Here is a 15,506-nt window from a genome sequence, read left to right as displayed (position 1 = left end):
CCCAGTGGGTGCTGCTTTCAAAGAGTCATTACAAACTCGGTTGTCTAGACTACACGTGTGACACATGAGTGTGTTGTTACTTTAGACTTGCCTCTCAGTGGGAATGTATTTTAATGTATTTTACATCTAAAGTTACAGTTTAGTCACAAATGAAGTTATTACATACACACAATGATCTCAGAATATGATACATTGTCACTTAAACTTTGTTTCTCAAAATTGTAATATTGCTCATTGATCACGTGGATTAAATTACAACTGTAGTGATGATGCTGCAATTATCATGCGTATTATGTATTTGTGGTGTATTTCTTTACCTTTTTGCACAGACAAGTATAGTTATTTGTCAATACTATTTGACTTTGACTTTTGGTTTTGATTGCAGGACATTTACTTGTAACTGAGTATTTTGACACGTTTTTCTTGTATTGGTACCCTGACTTAAATCACCTAATTTGAAAATCTTTTACTTTTTATTCATTGACTTGCTTCCACTTTTTACACACGAGTGTTTACCGGCATATGAAATAGTGATCTCCCCATCAGTAGCGCTGAAGCTGTGTTCTACGACACTTTCTCGAGCATCAGAAGGCGGCGCAGGTCCACCCGGCAGTGCAGTGATATTGAGAGGTCAAACATTTCCCTCAGACAGCGGGAGCAGAGCAGGTGAGTCTCTGTCCTGACCGGAGACACGTATTTACTTCATTGGACTCACAATACGACTGATTTCACGATTGTTCTGAGTCCATGTGTTCTCCTGTTCCACTGCTAGCATGTTAGCTAGCGTGGGAGCTACCTGGCTGCTCGGCGTTATCTACCCAGTAGTGGTTTGTTTTGCCGGCGTGATGAAGCTTCGCTGTCCCGTGTAGCTTCTTATTGAGCTTCTTATTTACGTGTTAGGGGATTAAATGTCGTTTTATTGTCACGTGTGTGTGTGTGTGTGTGTGTGTGTGTGTGTGTGTGTGTGTGTGTGTGTGTGTGTGTGCGCCCCCCTGTGCTCCAGTGTCTGTTAGCTACTCAGGTTAGCCGCCTGGCTCAGAGGAACGGGGGCAGCTTGTCGTGACTTCTCAAAATCCACGTATCACGGCATGTTCACAATCAGCCCCTTGCACTGTGACTCATGTTATGACCATGGCTGACTCACCACCAGCAGCTCGAACTCTCATCGTGGAGAGAAGTGTAGTAATATGTGTAGTTTCACTTCGTTAGAAGTTGTTTTTTTTTAGTCTTTATTTGACATCATAAGAATAACGCTTCAAACAATTCACAGTGCATCCGTTATTTTTGCATAAAGGAGGGAGGAGATGCTGATGGAGAGTAAACCTGAACAACAGTTCTGTCTGGGGTTATTTTCTCAGATCAGTGTTCAGTTGTATGTTGTTTACTGAGAGGGGAGGGGGCTTTGCTTCAATGCAACGCTTCACTGTGCTGCAGGCACAGCCATTCATTGAGCAGAGGTGGGGGCTTAGTTTTGCAGCAAAGGGTTTTTAATTATATGAATTACCTCTTGGGCTTGGACTCATCAAATATCTGAGATCTGTTGTGTTGATGTTCCCTTTGAAATCACAACATCAGGGCAGATTTCATTTGGACATGTATTTATGCACATTCAACATACTAGAACGCATTCTGTTGTTAAATTAAAAATAAGGTTTGTAGAAACATATACTGTCAAAGTCAATAATCACAACAGTTTCATTAATTAAACATTTGTGTCATTGATCATAGAAAGCCAGGATGTCTGGAGAACTGTCCCTCAACATCAACATCAAGGAGCCACGATGGGACCAAGGCACATTCATGGGGCGTGCCAAGCACTTCTTCATGGTCACAGATCCAAGGACCGTCCTGCTGTCCTCTGAGACCCTGGATGAGGCCAAAGTGATTGTGGAGGACTACAGGTAGAGTGTCAGGAGGTAGAGGATGGGGTGGGAGTGTAACGGGTTATGTTAAGGTGAGTTGATTGGTGTGAGGCATGGATAGAAATAAGCAAAGGTAATAATACCAGTGTTCCTTCTTTAATGGGGCAATGTGACTCAATTGCTAGTTGTTGACAAATAGTAAGTAAAACTCACATATCAGGTCTATGTCCTGTGAAGTAAACACTCAATCTCTTCACCTTCTTGCCTTTTTCCAGAGCTGGCAATGCGAAGCCTGGCCTGACGGAGGACGAGCTGTGGAGAGCCAAGTACATCTATGACTCTGCCTTCCACCCCGACACTGGCGAGAAGATGTTTGTGATCGGGCGGATGTCAGCTCAGGTGCCAATGAACATGTCCATCACAGGCTCCATGCTCACCTTCTACAGGTACAGCACATTTTTCATTTTTTTCTGAATGCAAAAAACAAGATTTATGATTTATAATAAAGAAATGGAAATCTGTGATTGGCCAAAATGAAAAATGAATGTGTCTGACAGTTTCCATTTGAATGTTATTTGAACTGTATCGCAGTAATGCATAAAAATAGAGATTTTAATACCTGCAGATTGAAAATCCTCTTAAAGAATTGCTCCTGAAAACTGATAAATCACTGGGCTGCTGAGACAATAGTGAAGCCATGTGATAATTGTTTTACTTACTAATGTGTTAAAATATGTCAAAATATTTCACTTATAATTGTATTTTTTAGTGGATTTTGGTAGCAGTGCACACAGAGGGTGCTAAAGTCTGAAATTTCAGATTGATAGTGGCACATTGTTGCATTATTAGTAAAGTTGGCACAACAAAGAAAAGATATGTTTATCTGAGAAGAGAACAAACGAAATACTTTTACACACATCACATCAGAGATAGGTTTGTATCTTAATCAAAATCTCAATGTGAAAGTATAAATACAATGTTTCACATCAGCAAGAAGAATGAGGGTGTTAAATAAATAAATACATTTGTGTTTATACAGCAACACTCAGTTCACGTCTGTACAATATCACCATAATGTTAACTTAATACAAATATTGTTTTTAGCCCAAGTGTAGGATTAATTTTGAATGATAAATTGTGACATTTTACATTAAAGAAGAGAAAAGAAAAGTCAGTACAGCCTTGACTTTAAATATTCACATGTCCACCCTTTTGAAGCATTTTCGGGGTATTTCAATAGAACTGCGTGTGATTTCTTTCACTGTGGTGTCAAATGTAAGACTATAGTTATTACTGAACACAGTGTGAAATCTCACTTCCTCGATGTTCCCTCGTGTTTGCAGGACTACTCCGGCTGTGGTGTTCTGGCAGTGGGTTAACCAGTCCTTCAACGCTGTCGTCAACTACACTAACCGCAGCGGAGATGCCCCCATCACCGTGAAGTAGGGAGGACTTTTCACCACACATCCACTCTAGATCATTCCTGTCCTCCCCCAATACTAATGTCTGTAAGGAGGCTGTGGGAGCTGCTGTCCTCTCCCCTACCCTCACAGCGGTATTACGTTCCACTGTTAAGCATGTTCAGCCCCATGTGACCATGCACTCATGTTGACGTAGGTTCAGTGCTCCCAGTCGATGTCAGGCCAACTTGCATCTGCATTCTCTTCTCATTCTGCCAGAATTTGCATCTTTCAGATACTGCAGAAATGCATGAGTTCAGGACCTGCTAATGCATAATCATGGATTAAGCATGTCAGTGAGGACAAATTTCAGTGTCTTCCTCTGCTTTTTGTCATTTGTAAAATGTTCTTGTGTATTAGCCCTTGCATATTAATACATAGCATGAATTTGCACCGTAAGTGATACGACTATTAACTGAAATATTTCACTCAATTGTAACCGACAGATCACCAGCTGTGCTCCTCGTGTGCTATTAATGACATGTTTAAAGATGAAAATTCTAAAAGAGGAGGTTGGTTAGTAACGTATGTTTCTGATGCATCCGTCCTTTCACAGTCAGCTCGGCGCAGCCTACGTCAGTGCTACTACTGGGGCTGTAGTCACTGCCTTGGGACTCAAGTCTCTAGCTAAGGTAATAATGCCTGCAGCTCCAGTGAATCCTCACATCGAGTGATGTGTAACTGAGATACAGACGCACTGATCTCTGTGTATATTTGCATATTAGTGCATCAAATACTGTTTTTCTGACCGTGTCATGGTTTCAACCCCATCTTTGCAGAGTCTCCCTCCAATCGTCAGCCGCTTTGTCCCCTTTGCTGCGGTTGCTGCTGCTAACTGTATCAATATTCCCTTCATGAGGCAGAGGTAAGAGCTGTAACATAAAGCTTTCAGTAGCTTTTAGAGATTGTGACAGCTGCTCTACATAACTTTTGTGCTTGCTTCTACCAGGGAGTTGAAGTACGGTATCCCTGTGACAGATGAGAATGGAAACAGGTTAGGAGAGTCCCCTAACGCTGCCAAGCAGGCCATCATGCAGGTGGTGGTGTCAAGGATCGGAATGGCAGTACCAGCAATGGGTAAATAATTTATTGATTTGATAAAGCAGCTGTAATTAATATTTTTATGATGACAATCAGCTGCTCCCTTCAGTTTTATATAACTTAAGTGAGGTTCAGCTCATGTTAGGCTGCCCAGCCCACAACTTATCAGTTTTTGTTTCACTCTCAGTGGCCTGACTGCCTCAGCAGAAAACCTTATTTTCCAGTGTATGCACTTCAAAACTGCACTTCATACTTCCTGTTCAGACAGAGTTAGGGAGTAGCTTGTGAACATAGTGGAGCATTTATCAGTTCAAGAGTCAGATATTCTTCTCAGGAGCTGGAAGAGACCAAAATCAGTGAGTGAGACATAAAACCTGATGTACACTCAACTAATCCCCCCCACTGATCGATGCCAATCATCAGCTGACTCATCCTGAATGTTAAACTGTTGAAAGTTGAAATAACTTGTCATCGCTAAAGTGACATTTATCTTCTTTGCTTTTGCTCACGAAGCAAAACACTTCTCATTCTTTGTTATAATTTTCTTACAGCCATCCCTCCGGTTATAATGAACGCTCTGGAGAAGAGAGCTTTCATGAAGGTGAGCAGACTGCATGACTATCATAAATGTTTGTTTTGACTGTGGTTTTACTGGTTGTTCTGGTGTTCGTGCTCGTGAAGGTGATAAATGAGTCCTGTCACATTCCACATGATACACAGTCCTGTGTTTTGTCTCTCCGTAGCGATTCCCAATTCTAAACGCTCCAGTCCAGGTGGGGCTTGTCGGCCTGTGGTAAGTTATTTCAATTCAATTTTATTTGTATAGCGACAAATCATAATATACATTATCTCAAGGCACTTTACATAGAAGGTCGAGACCTTATGCACCAGCCTCATTTGCACCAGCACTATCTATGGTGATGTTTTTCTATCATCTGTAACTAACAAACCGTCCCTCTCTACATCTTATTTTCAGCCTGGTGTTTGCAACTCCTCTGTGCTGCGCCCTGTTCCCACAGAAAAGGTACAGTCTCTTTCACATCACGCTCATTGATACGTGTGTGTGTGTGTTAACTAAACTGTTGCAGCAAATTAAACTTGTTCAATAATCTCTCTGTAGCTCTATGAGTGTAAGCGGGCTGGAGGCGGACCTGCAGGAGAGGATACGACAGACCAGTCCCAACACCACCACCGTCTACTTCAACAAGGGCCTGTAGGACCAGCCAACACATCTCCACACATGCACGAGACACGCAGACACGCACACATATATGCACATGTCAGCTGTCCTGTGGGCACAAGTGGGAGGGCAATACAAGATTAATTTATGCATTTTTTGTTGTTGGTGTGTGTAACTGGTGTATTTTTGTTTTTAAAAAATTTGACTGCGCGGAGATGCTCCAATTGTAAGAGCGGATGCTGATCATTATTGGGAGGATTCACTGAAGGGAAAACGAAACACTTTGAGAAGGAACATCACTGACAGTTCTCTCTCTACATACATGACACTCCTTAGAAAAGACAAAGTGACTCCTTTATAAAATTGTGTCGTGTTTTCTGTCTTTGTTTAGTCGAAACTGCCTCGTCACTGGTGGCACTCGCTGATTTGTGTTCTCACTTATATATCGTTGCATTCAGTTCATACCAGTCCTATGATAGATGCTTTCAACTCCAGGTTAAAATGAAGACTAGCGCTTGTGAGTCATTTATGTAGTTTCTCCTGAATGTGGCATAAATGTTACGATTATTGTAAGATGGTTCAACTTTTCCAATTCTTCCCTCGTCATCCTCACATTATTCTGTTTTGATATTTTATGTTATTACACATTAACTATGGTTTGTTTCAATTGTTGCAGTTACACAGGAACAAAAGTTGTGTTAGTCTTCCCTGAATAGTTCAAGCTTCGATGAATAAGTTCCTCTTCTGTTGTTCTCTGCTTCCTTGTTATTCGTTGCACCTCTCTTCATCTCTCCTTCAAGTGTACTTATGCTCCTCCGTTCTCTCAGACCAGACAATGAGGTGCTAGGTATATGTGGCACATGTGTAGGAATCGTATGACAAGAGCTTAGTAGAAAGCGTCAGAGAGTTTGATGACTGTGTTCTCTGTCAGCGTAAATATGTGCTGTAGCCATGGCAGCCTGTTTCTCAAGGCCTTTAATTATTTGCGATCACCATATGAACTAGTGCAGTCGCTAACTGTAGTAGCATATTGATGAGTTCTTTGATTGTTGTAGGTGATGTCTGTGGCTGTTAGGTGGAGAAGAATTTCCTATGTTGTGATGTTTTGTCGCCAAGAGGAAATGTGATGATCAGACCACAGACGATGTTTCGCTGGAATAATGCAGGAACTTTGCAAAAAAACTCCAGTTTGTTGGATTTATAGTTCGAAACACAGGGTTATTATGTGCAGCAAACCGCCAGCCATCTGCACTCGAGCCACTGATGTTCCATTGTACCAAATGAACGTAGCTAATGTTGTGTGATGAAGTTAAAATATTGAATACTTGTAATATCCAGGTCGTGTGCGCGCACAGTATTTGTTGATGCTTTGGACAGTTTGGCCGAGTTTCCGCTTCTCTAATCAAACTCGTTCACGTTGTTGACCAAGCTCTCAAACACAAACACACAGCTGTCTGTCGTGATTAGATAGTGATGATGGTGAACGTGAGGATGTATCAGCTCAGTTTATTCCAGTGCTCTCTGTCTGAGGGATGTAAGAATAAGTATATTTTTCTTGGATGTATTTATAGAAAATATCTATACTAAATATATATATGATGTTTAATGTATGGAACACATATGCATGAGGAATTTTAGAGATTCTAACTTGAAGGAGTGCCTCTGTTTGCAAATCCACCAGATGGCCCCATATATGCATCAGAGACCATGTCAGCTGCTTGTGTTACAGGAGCAGAGTTTAATAAGCTGCTGCTCCTCCCGCTCTGGGGCTAATGAGCTCTCACTTTAGAAGAATGAGAAAAGTCACAGATCACTAACTATGAGTCAATGTTTGAGTAAAGTGTTGTTTCATGTACAGAAGAAAAACTAAACCCAACAGTACGAATGTACAAGTCGAGCTCATCCTTGAATTCATCTCCATCAAGCATCACGTGAGTCACTTGAGTTTGTTTCGGAAGTTTGAGGTTGAACTTTACAATAACAGGATTGTAGCAACTGTCAAACAGTTGCATCTTGAAATACATGATTGTGTTTTGTGTGTGATCCTGTAATTCAATGGTTTCAATTACAATACAATTCAGATACCTCTCCTAGAAGAGTCTTGATATGACTCCAGACTTCTGTATGAGAAAGATTTATTTTCATGACTCTTACATGACGTACTTCACATTTTCCAATTCGACTCTTCTTCCAACTGCTCACTTTACTCACTTTCATATTAACATTTAAACCTGGAGCAACAATCAAACTGTCTCTGTATCGTTCATGGGAACAGACGTTGGTTTCTGTCTTAATCCCTCTTCATCTTCCTTAACACTGACTGGTGCTGCTCATTAATACTTATTTGTGTTTCTGTGCTAAATGTTGCCATTGTGCGTTGTGTTTGGGTTGTTTTCCTTCTGAGAGCAAAACTGCACTATATAACCTTTGCTGTGCTGCTGTAGTAACTTGTTGCATATGTGTTGCAACTTAAAAAAAGCTTCTTAAAATATATATTCGAACATTATATTTGTTTATTGTGGTGGTTAATGTTGAATGAGTCCTGTTACTGCTAAGTCATTCTTCATCTATTAGCTCAGTTTCTGCTGTTTGAATTGTAACACACAAATGTCAAGAACAAAACTGGACAGTTATTGTGAGCATTTAAGGACACGTGTGTCTCAGCTTGTCGCATTCATAGATCGAGCCAAAGATGAGACGGGTGAGAATTATACAGGATGGAGAGGAGTTTGAAGCTTTTTAATGTTTTTGTTTCAGCTTTGTGGTATGGACCTTGTTCCAAGCTTTTACTGATCAAAAACATGTTTTAGTTTTTATAGAAGTGATCCTCGTTGCAAAATTTAATTTTTTCAACAACATCAAAATACATCGGTATCCACACAAAGTCAACAGATAAAAATCTCAATAGGCATGAATTTTATTTATATCACAATAAATCTGACTTTATTACACATTTAAAATTTTGGTTGTGCATGTTATGAAAAAGAAAAGGTTAATCTTTGCTAACTGAAAGCCAATGTAAAGACAATCTGTGACACTCATGAATGTTTGTTGTTGTTTCATGTTCATAAGTCTCCACAATATTGGATCAGTGTTTCCTCCCCTTTATTTTGTATTGTGTTGCTGTGACATGTATTTTACTTCGAACAACTGAATAAAAAGTGTAACATTCATGTTTAAACTGTCCTCTTATTGAGATACTATTAAATATTGTATGTAATAAAAAAATGTTATTGTAATTTTGGCTTCAGCTCTCAAGGAATAGAAGTTTAGGTGAATGTTACTTTAGGAACAATCTTTAATGTTAAGTTGGTGCCATAGTGAAACAGATGTTGGCCCCAGCAGGATACACAAAAAGGATTTAAATCTGACTGTTTTTGTTTTAGATGTCTGACGTTAAAATAATTCACAGCGTTGTTTTTTCATTGAAATGTTTGGACCCATCTCCTCCAGCTTTTAACAGTAAATGGGAACTTTTCCCTCCGTTTTCAGCCTCAGTGTGTGACAATCTTTTTCTGTTGTAAATTCAAAACTTGAATAATGGACAGATTTATATACTAGAACATCTGTGTTCAGAATACAACTTTGTTTTGCACATAAAAACATGACCACAGTGAAAATATGGTGATGAGGTTATTTATTGATTTTATCTTCTGCTGTTAGTACACACCCCTGTGCAGAAATACACAATATCTGTCTAACACACACATAAAAGCTTCAGCTGCTTCAGGCAGCACAAACTCTCCTCCACATGGCGACAGAGGCTGAACATTTGTGTGTTTGTGCATCAAACCTGTTCCTCTCAATGCTGAGTTTAGAGTCAGGTTGTCATTATTACACACACACGCGCACACACACCTGTCAACCATGTTTGAGACACATTTATGCACCGGAGCAGGAGAAGCAAACAAAACAACAGGAACTTCATTAAAAATTTCAAGTGAACTTAAAAGTAATGCACGATGTACCTGAATGAGAACGCTGCCTTTAAATCCCTACCTCTTCATAATACCCGTTTTAAAGAAACTTCTAAAGTGTCTGCGGAGGTAAAGAGAAATACTCTATTACTGTCCCTCTTCTGTATTTCATAGCTGTTTTTGTAAACGAAAGTAAATTAATGTGATGTTAGACAACATAAACATATGTCAAAGTTATTGTAATAATCATAATTCAGTGATGGGTGGACTCAGCACGTCAAACTGAAAATTTGAATACTACGCAGTTCTAGTTGTGATCTGAATCCAGCATGCTCTTTGAAGGATTTATTTGGCTGGAACAATTTTCTTGACGGCCTCTAAAACATCTGCAGCATCCACTTTATTTCCAAACTCCTTCTCGCGGTGTTCCAGGAGAATCCCCTGCAAAACACAACATGCAGTTAAATTACAGACGCCTGCTTTGTGAAGCTCTGCTGAACCGAATCGTATCTTAGTCCAGGTGTGTGCTGCGCTACCTGGTCTCCTGGCCCAATGACAAACACTCCCCCCAGGATGAAGCCCTCGCCGTTCATGTTGCCCTGGTAACCTGACCTCCAGGCCCGCATGAAGTTCTGCCACACGCCGAGGCGAATGAACCCCAGACCCCCCATCTTCCTCTGCAGCGGACCGTAGAAGAGTTTCTGTAATCACATGGTTTCAGTTCAGAAACAGACAATATAAGATGAACGTAATTTTTTTCTATTTTTGAATTCACAACATGATTTTTTCTCTAATAAAATATGTATTTACTGATTCTTTATCACTGAACCTAGTAGCAGATAAATGCAGAGGGAATTTCTCATTTTTTTATAATATAGATATGCAACTTGTTTTCATTCCCCTGTAATCACTAATGATGAATAATCTATTACCCGTAGAAAGACTGTTAAAATGATGTTAAGTGCAATTGAATGGTCATGACATGTTCCACTAATAAACTACAAGATCCACACCCAAGCTCTATAGAGATTCAATTGTTTGGCCATGATTTGTGATAAATCAGTTGATTGTTTAGGTAAAAATCTTTTACCAAAAACATCCATTCTGCTGGTTTTATTACTAAAAAATGTCAGTTCTTCTAATTATTTTCTTTTACAGAACAAAAATTTATTTTATTCACTTCCAACTTGGTTTCGAATTACTGCTCAGACTTGAATATGTAAACCTGGGGTTTTTATAAACCAGATTATAAAAAGCCCAAAAAAAAATGAGGCTGAAACTATGAGGTCTGTCTTTCTACGTGCAAGATAAAAACTTGATGAATGATAATGCAAGCATGAGTCAAATAGAGCTTGCTGCATCTGTGCTGCATCTTTATAATACCGCAACACAGGAAAACATCTCTCTTATCTTACTATGAGAAAAAGGAAATAATACGAAACTGTGAAAGGACAAGATCTGATGCTAACCATTTCATCTACGTAGATGTCCCCAGCGAAGTGCGGTCTGAAGTCCTGGATCTCTGTGCCGACGTTCTCCTTTATCACGGCGACCAGAGGGACCCCGAGCTCTTCCAGCTGGGGCTTCAGAGAGGACAGCTCAGAGGCCTCCTACAGAGAGAGAGAGAGAGATAATACCATCAGAGAAGATGTGACGGAAATACACTCTGAATAAAAACTCAGAAACATGTGATCACCTCTCTGCACAAAAATCATCCAGGCCGTCGTACGGCCATGACCACGGCCCCGTTCGTCTCCCACAGGCTCCTTGCTTTGATGACTGTGGCATCTGCAGACAAAACAAGAAACAGTTTCGAAAACAAGTTCGTCTTCAGCAAAGACCTGCAAGAACTTATTCACACTTTAGTGCGGAAGATACAAATGTAGCCTTCAAATGGAGATAAAGATCTTGTTCATGGTCACAGGGAACATGTATATGCTGAATATGCTTATGATGAATAACACAGGGCCTTCAGCTTCAGGCTAAGTGATCTAATCTGTACAACCAGCTGATGTAAGAAAGCAGCTTAGCCTTATGTGCAACATACAACACATCATTCACTACATGTACAAAGAATGCCCCTCATGCAACAGTAAAGAAAACTATGAATGGTCGATTCTTGTGCTGATGTACTGTTAATTCCTAATGGGTTTATGAGTTGTTAAGAAGAAACAAGATTAACATAGGGTGACACTATTAAAACAGCCAATCAGAAAGCCCACCTACCATCTACGGTGGAGCGCAGGTCAGCATCTCCCAGGTTCTCCAGCGATGCCTTGGCAGCTTTAGGCAGACACAAATCAGTGTTGGCCAGGAAGATCCCGGCCAGGGCGGCTCCGACAGCCCCCAGACCCAGCGACCACATCCCCATCCCGAACAGTTCCTCCTCCAGCCCAGAGGAAAACACTGCAGCACAGAGAGCGAAAAACATGTGTGAGCAGGTCACAATGCAAAAACAACTTCTACATTTTTTTTGCAGCCTTAAAAAAGAAAGAATATATGGACATCTGAAACTTTATTTTATAACCCTCTTCTTAATGTGAAACAGTGAATTACACACTGAGAATAAAAGGAAAAACATGAGCAGAGAAAATAAAATAGATAGAATCATATACTTAAATAGGATTATTCAGTGCAAATAAGAATCAATAATTTGTAAAAGCTTTCATAAAAAGAAACGTTTTAAGAAGGGATTTTAAAGAAGCTAGAGAATTAAGAGAAATCATTAAAACACACATTTGCAGATTTTGTCTTGAGCAAAGTTCGATATCATTCCATCAACTTACTCTTCTTTTCGCTGCAACATGTTTTCATTTATTCACTTATCAAACAGGAAATAAATAAGACTGTTTACTGTCACATAACACCAAGAAAATCATTTTTGCCTTAATGAAGCAGTTTCAGCACAGTCATGTTTGGTTGATTAGACTCTGGCCTGAAGTTAATCTTAAGATCTAACTATTTAGGAGACATTAATCTTGCAAGCTCTGATTGTTTGGGTTGTGACAGAGAACAGTTATCAGTCAAATGCTACATGTCCTTGCCTGGAGGGGGCTTGTTTGGCTCGGGACTGGATTTGGCTCTACTTTGGTGAAACAGAGCTCTGTGGGTTCTTAAAAACTGGGGCCATGCTGTGGAGGAGGACTGGCTGCTCACGGTAACGCTCCCCAGAGAGAGGGCAGAGCAGTGCATGGAGAGAGACCTCCTCACAGATGGGGAGCATCTAGACAGAGCCAACATCTGGACCAGGAAAAAAGCCTGACTATACACCCCCCCTCAAGATTTCACTGAAAGAGAGAAACACACAACGTCTTGTCTATGAAAGTTAAACCAGCTGTGCCATGCCAGAAAAAAACATCCCATCTGTACTGCAGCCCAACTTTCAAAAGGCCCACTTTTGATTGCATGGATTAATTCAAGATTACACAAACAGTTAAACTGCTCAGCCAGGTTTTTTTAAAGTTATCACCCTGCAGAGCGTGAAAGGTGTAGATGAGACCAAGATAAAGCTGAAAATGTGTGGTTGACACAAATAAATCTTCCGTTCCGAAACGTCAAGTTCTCTTGTTTGTCAAGTAAACATAGCAACACACAGAGTGAACTGAAAACTCAAAAGTATAAGAATAAGACACAGATGTCAATGCACTGTGCACTATTCAAAATTACCAGTTTTGCAGATATTACACACAAGACGACAATATGTTTTAAAAAGATCAAATAATAATAATAATAAAAATAATACCTGCATTTGTATAGCACTTATCTAAACAAAGTTACAAAGTGCTTCACAAGAAAAATAATAAAACCCATGGCTAGAGGAAGAATAAATTGTAATAAAAAGGTAATTCAGTAAAAAAATTTGAGCCACGGAACAGGTTGTTGTGGTTGTTGTAATGAAAATAATAACTTTAATTGTACCTTGGTGTAAAAGTATTTATCTTATATCGTATCCATCTTATAAGAGAAGAAATAATTTATAAGAAATAATTTATACTAACTTTTTTCAGTTTCCAAAGTGTGAAGAAGATACTCTGTCGCCTGAGACTCAGCTCATGAATCTCAAAAATGCATTTGAGAACTGACAAGTGGGAGGAGGAAGAGCTGAAAAATGCAAACAATAGAGAGGGAGGGAGAGAGAGAGAGAGAGAGATACACCCCTATCTGTGACACAAACAAGCGTCTGGTTTTCATGAATGTGTGTGCAGCAGAGCGCTGAGCGAGCCTCCAACACTGCTACTGACACATGATGAAGAGTTGCACGAGGGTCATTCCACCTCAAATCATCTGACACTCGTCACACTGTCACACACATGAATGACATTTAATCAGCAGTGGATAATTTTGTCGGATTTTAAACGTGTTTTTCTATAGAACTGCTTTCAGTGGTAGCACCTCTAATTCAGTGATGCTTTTCTCTTGTGTCATGAAAACAAAGGGTTTCTAATCTGTTCTATGTGATACTTTACAATTTGTTGACTATTTGCACAGAGACATATTTTTACCTCTGTAATTATTGAGTGCTTCCCTTGCCTTGTATTTCTTATTATCTATTAATCCTTTTAATTTCTGTGGCAAATATCCTGGAATATGTGAAACAGCTGAGGGTGAAAGGAGAGGGAGGAGGGAGGAGGGAGAGGGGCTGAGGGAGAAAATGAGTTCAAATTAGGGTTGGAGGAGAATAATTATTAAATTACAAGAAGGGAAATCAATGAAATGAAAAAGGCTAATTTGATCATTTGATTAGTGAAGGGCTCTCCTCTAATATTTTGTGATTTCACATGAGAAACCAGTGGAAACCAAATGTTATCCTCTTGAAGGGAAATGTGGCCTAAGAAAGCGTGTTTGACTTTGACTGGTCACATCTCGTTTGACAGAACAGTCCAACGTGTAATACTTCAGTAACTGTAATAAACAAAACAATGGTGACTTGCATCTTTGACACACGAGCTGATATTTGGTGTATTAATAATCCCGCAGCTGTAAATACATGTTTGGTATCTTGCTGATTTAGAAACAGTAAACGCAGTAAAGGTGAGGTGGTGGAAACTCTGACCCTGACATCCCACAGGACACAGGTGATGACCTTGATCCGATCGATTCGTAATCACTGACTTCTCCTGCAGTTAAAACTGTGACCGAAGAGAAACATTACGATCAGAGGCCTCGGGGTTATTACACAACCCAAACACACTGTCGGTGCCCTGCAGAGTTCACAGAGTTGCTGTCAGTGCTGCGGGACAGACGGCGGCTACATTAGCATTCAGCTAACTGTGGTGCCTGTGTTCGGCGAGTGTGTCAGTAGCTAACACAGACACAGCACCTGCACACAGACCGTCTGTCGACATGTTATTATAGTTGCAGGTCAGTTGACTCACTCACCTCCGCCAATGAAGCAGCACCGACCCGATCACACGCAGGAGAGTTAAACGATCCAGAGGCACAGAGAGCAGGGAAACTAATAGAACAAGATGGCCGGATGCTACAAGAAAGTGCATTCAAGTGTTGTCGGAATAATAGTAAAAATGAGCTCCCGGCTATTTTTTTAAGTTAATCAAATAAAAACAACAAAAAGAGATAAAAGGTATAACGTTGACAACACATTGTACATATAGAGTAGTGAGATATATATGTGTAGAAATGCAAGAAAAATCATAAAAGTATAGGCTGCTCAGTGATAATATATATATATATATATATATATATATATATACTCTTTAATCTTTTCTCTATAGCCTATATTCTCTAATTAAATGGGTGGTTTAAATGCTGATTCACGTTTTAGAACCTTTAGGTGGAGAATTTAAGAATTTCTGCTTATGAATAAAGAACTTTGAGTTTAAAAAAAAAAAAAAAAAAGAGATACTCAATAAGTCAGTGAAAAGTTTGGTGCACGAGACCGTCATCATTTTCAGTCATTTTACAATCAGCTCTGAGAAGTAGCTTCTAACATCATCTTGTCAAATTGCAAATGTCCACTTCATCCCTATTTCAAACACACCTGATCCCTTGTCCTCACTTTTCTATACCATGCAAATCTTAGGCAGAG

At 39.8% G+C, this 15,506-nt stretch overlaps 2 protein-coding genes across 6 annotated transcripts; one reads left to right on the top strand and one right to left on the bottom strand.

Moving 5' to 3' along the window:
- The first annotated feature begins 529 nt into the window (after nt 1-529).
- Nucleotides 530-8,724, top strand: sfxn3 (sideroflexin 3). The gene is made up of 11 exons (XM_020093418.2): nt 530-666; nt 1,729-1,901; nt 2,138-2,308; nt 3,206-3,304; nt 3,879-3,954; nt 4,102-4,187; nt 4,272-4,399; nt 4,915-4,964; nt 5,107-5,156; nt 5,340-5,387; nt 5,484-8,724. The coding sequence occupies exons 2-11, from the start codon at nt 1,738-1,740 to the stop codon at nt 5,578-5,580; spliced, it is 969 nt and encodes a 322-aa protein (XP_019948977.1). The 5' UTR covers nt 530-666; nt 1,729-1,737; the 3' UTR covers nt 5,581-8,724.
- A 439-nt stretch (nt 8,725-9,163) lies between these two features.
- LOC109633505 (peroxiredoxin-like 2A) lies at nt 9,164-14,960 on the bottom strand. Of its 5 annotated transcripts, none has more exons than XM_020093440.2 (8): nt 14,840-14,940; nt 13,459-13,561; nt 12,505-12,747; nt 11,687-11,866; nt 11,157-11,248; nt 10,930-11,070; nt 9,997-10,161; nt 9,164-9,901 (listed from the first exon to the last, which is right to left on the bottom strand). In XM_020093440.2, the coding sequence occupies exons 3-8, from the start codon at nt 12,698-12,700 to the stop codon at nt 9,806-9,808; spliced, it is 870 nt and encodes a 289-aa protein (XP_019948999.2). In that variant the 5' UTR covers nt 12,701-12,747; nt 13,459-13,561; nt 14,840-14,940; the 3' UTR covers nt 9,164-9,805. The 5 variants fall into 5 exon arrangements, with proteins under 5 accessions (XP_019948999.2, XP_069394535.1, XP_019948989.2 ...); XM_069538434.1 differs by having other exon boundaries at nt 14,514-14,845; XM_020093430.2 differs by lacking the exon at nt 13,459-13,561 and having other exon boundaries at nt 14,840-14,949.
- Nucleotides 14,961-15,506: the final 546 nt, after the last annotated feature.

Source organism: Paralichthys olivaceus, chromosome 14 (assembly GCF_024713975.1).
Source record: "Paralichthys olivaceus isolate ysfri-2021 chromosome 14, ASM2471397v2, whole genome shotgun sequence".
Lineage (NCBI taxonomy): Eukaryota > Metazoa > Chordata > Actinopteri > Pleuronectiformes > Paralichthyidae > Paralichthys > Paralichthys olivaceus.
The sequence above is the reverse complement of the archived record's forward strand: the minus strand, read 5'-3'. Positions and strand labels throughout refer to the sequence as shown.

Bases quoted from the DNA above. Each gene is read 5' to 3' on its own strand.
- sfxn3 (XM_020093418.2), top strand. From the start codon at position 1,738: ATGTCTGGAGAACTGTCCCTCAACATCAACATCAAGGAGCCACGATGG. The intron at 5,157-5,339 runs GTAAGTTATTTC...TCTTATTTTCAG, and splicing joins GTGGGGCTTGTCGGCCTGTG to CCTGGTGTTTGCAACTCCTC. The intron at 5,388-5,483 runs GTACAGTCTCTT...ATCTCTCTGTAG, and splicing joins GCCCTGTTCCCACAGAAAAG to CTCTATGAGTGTAAGCGGGC.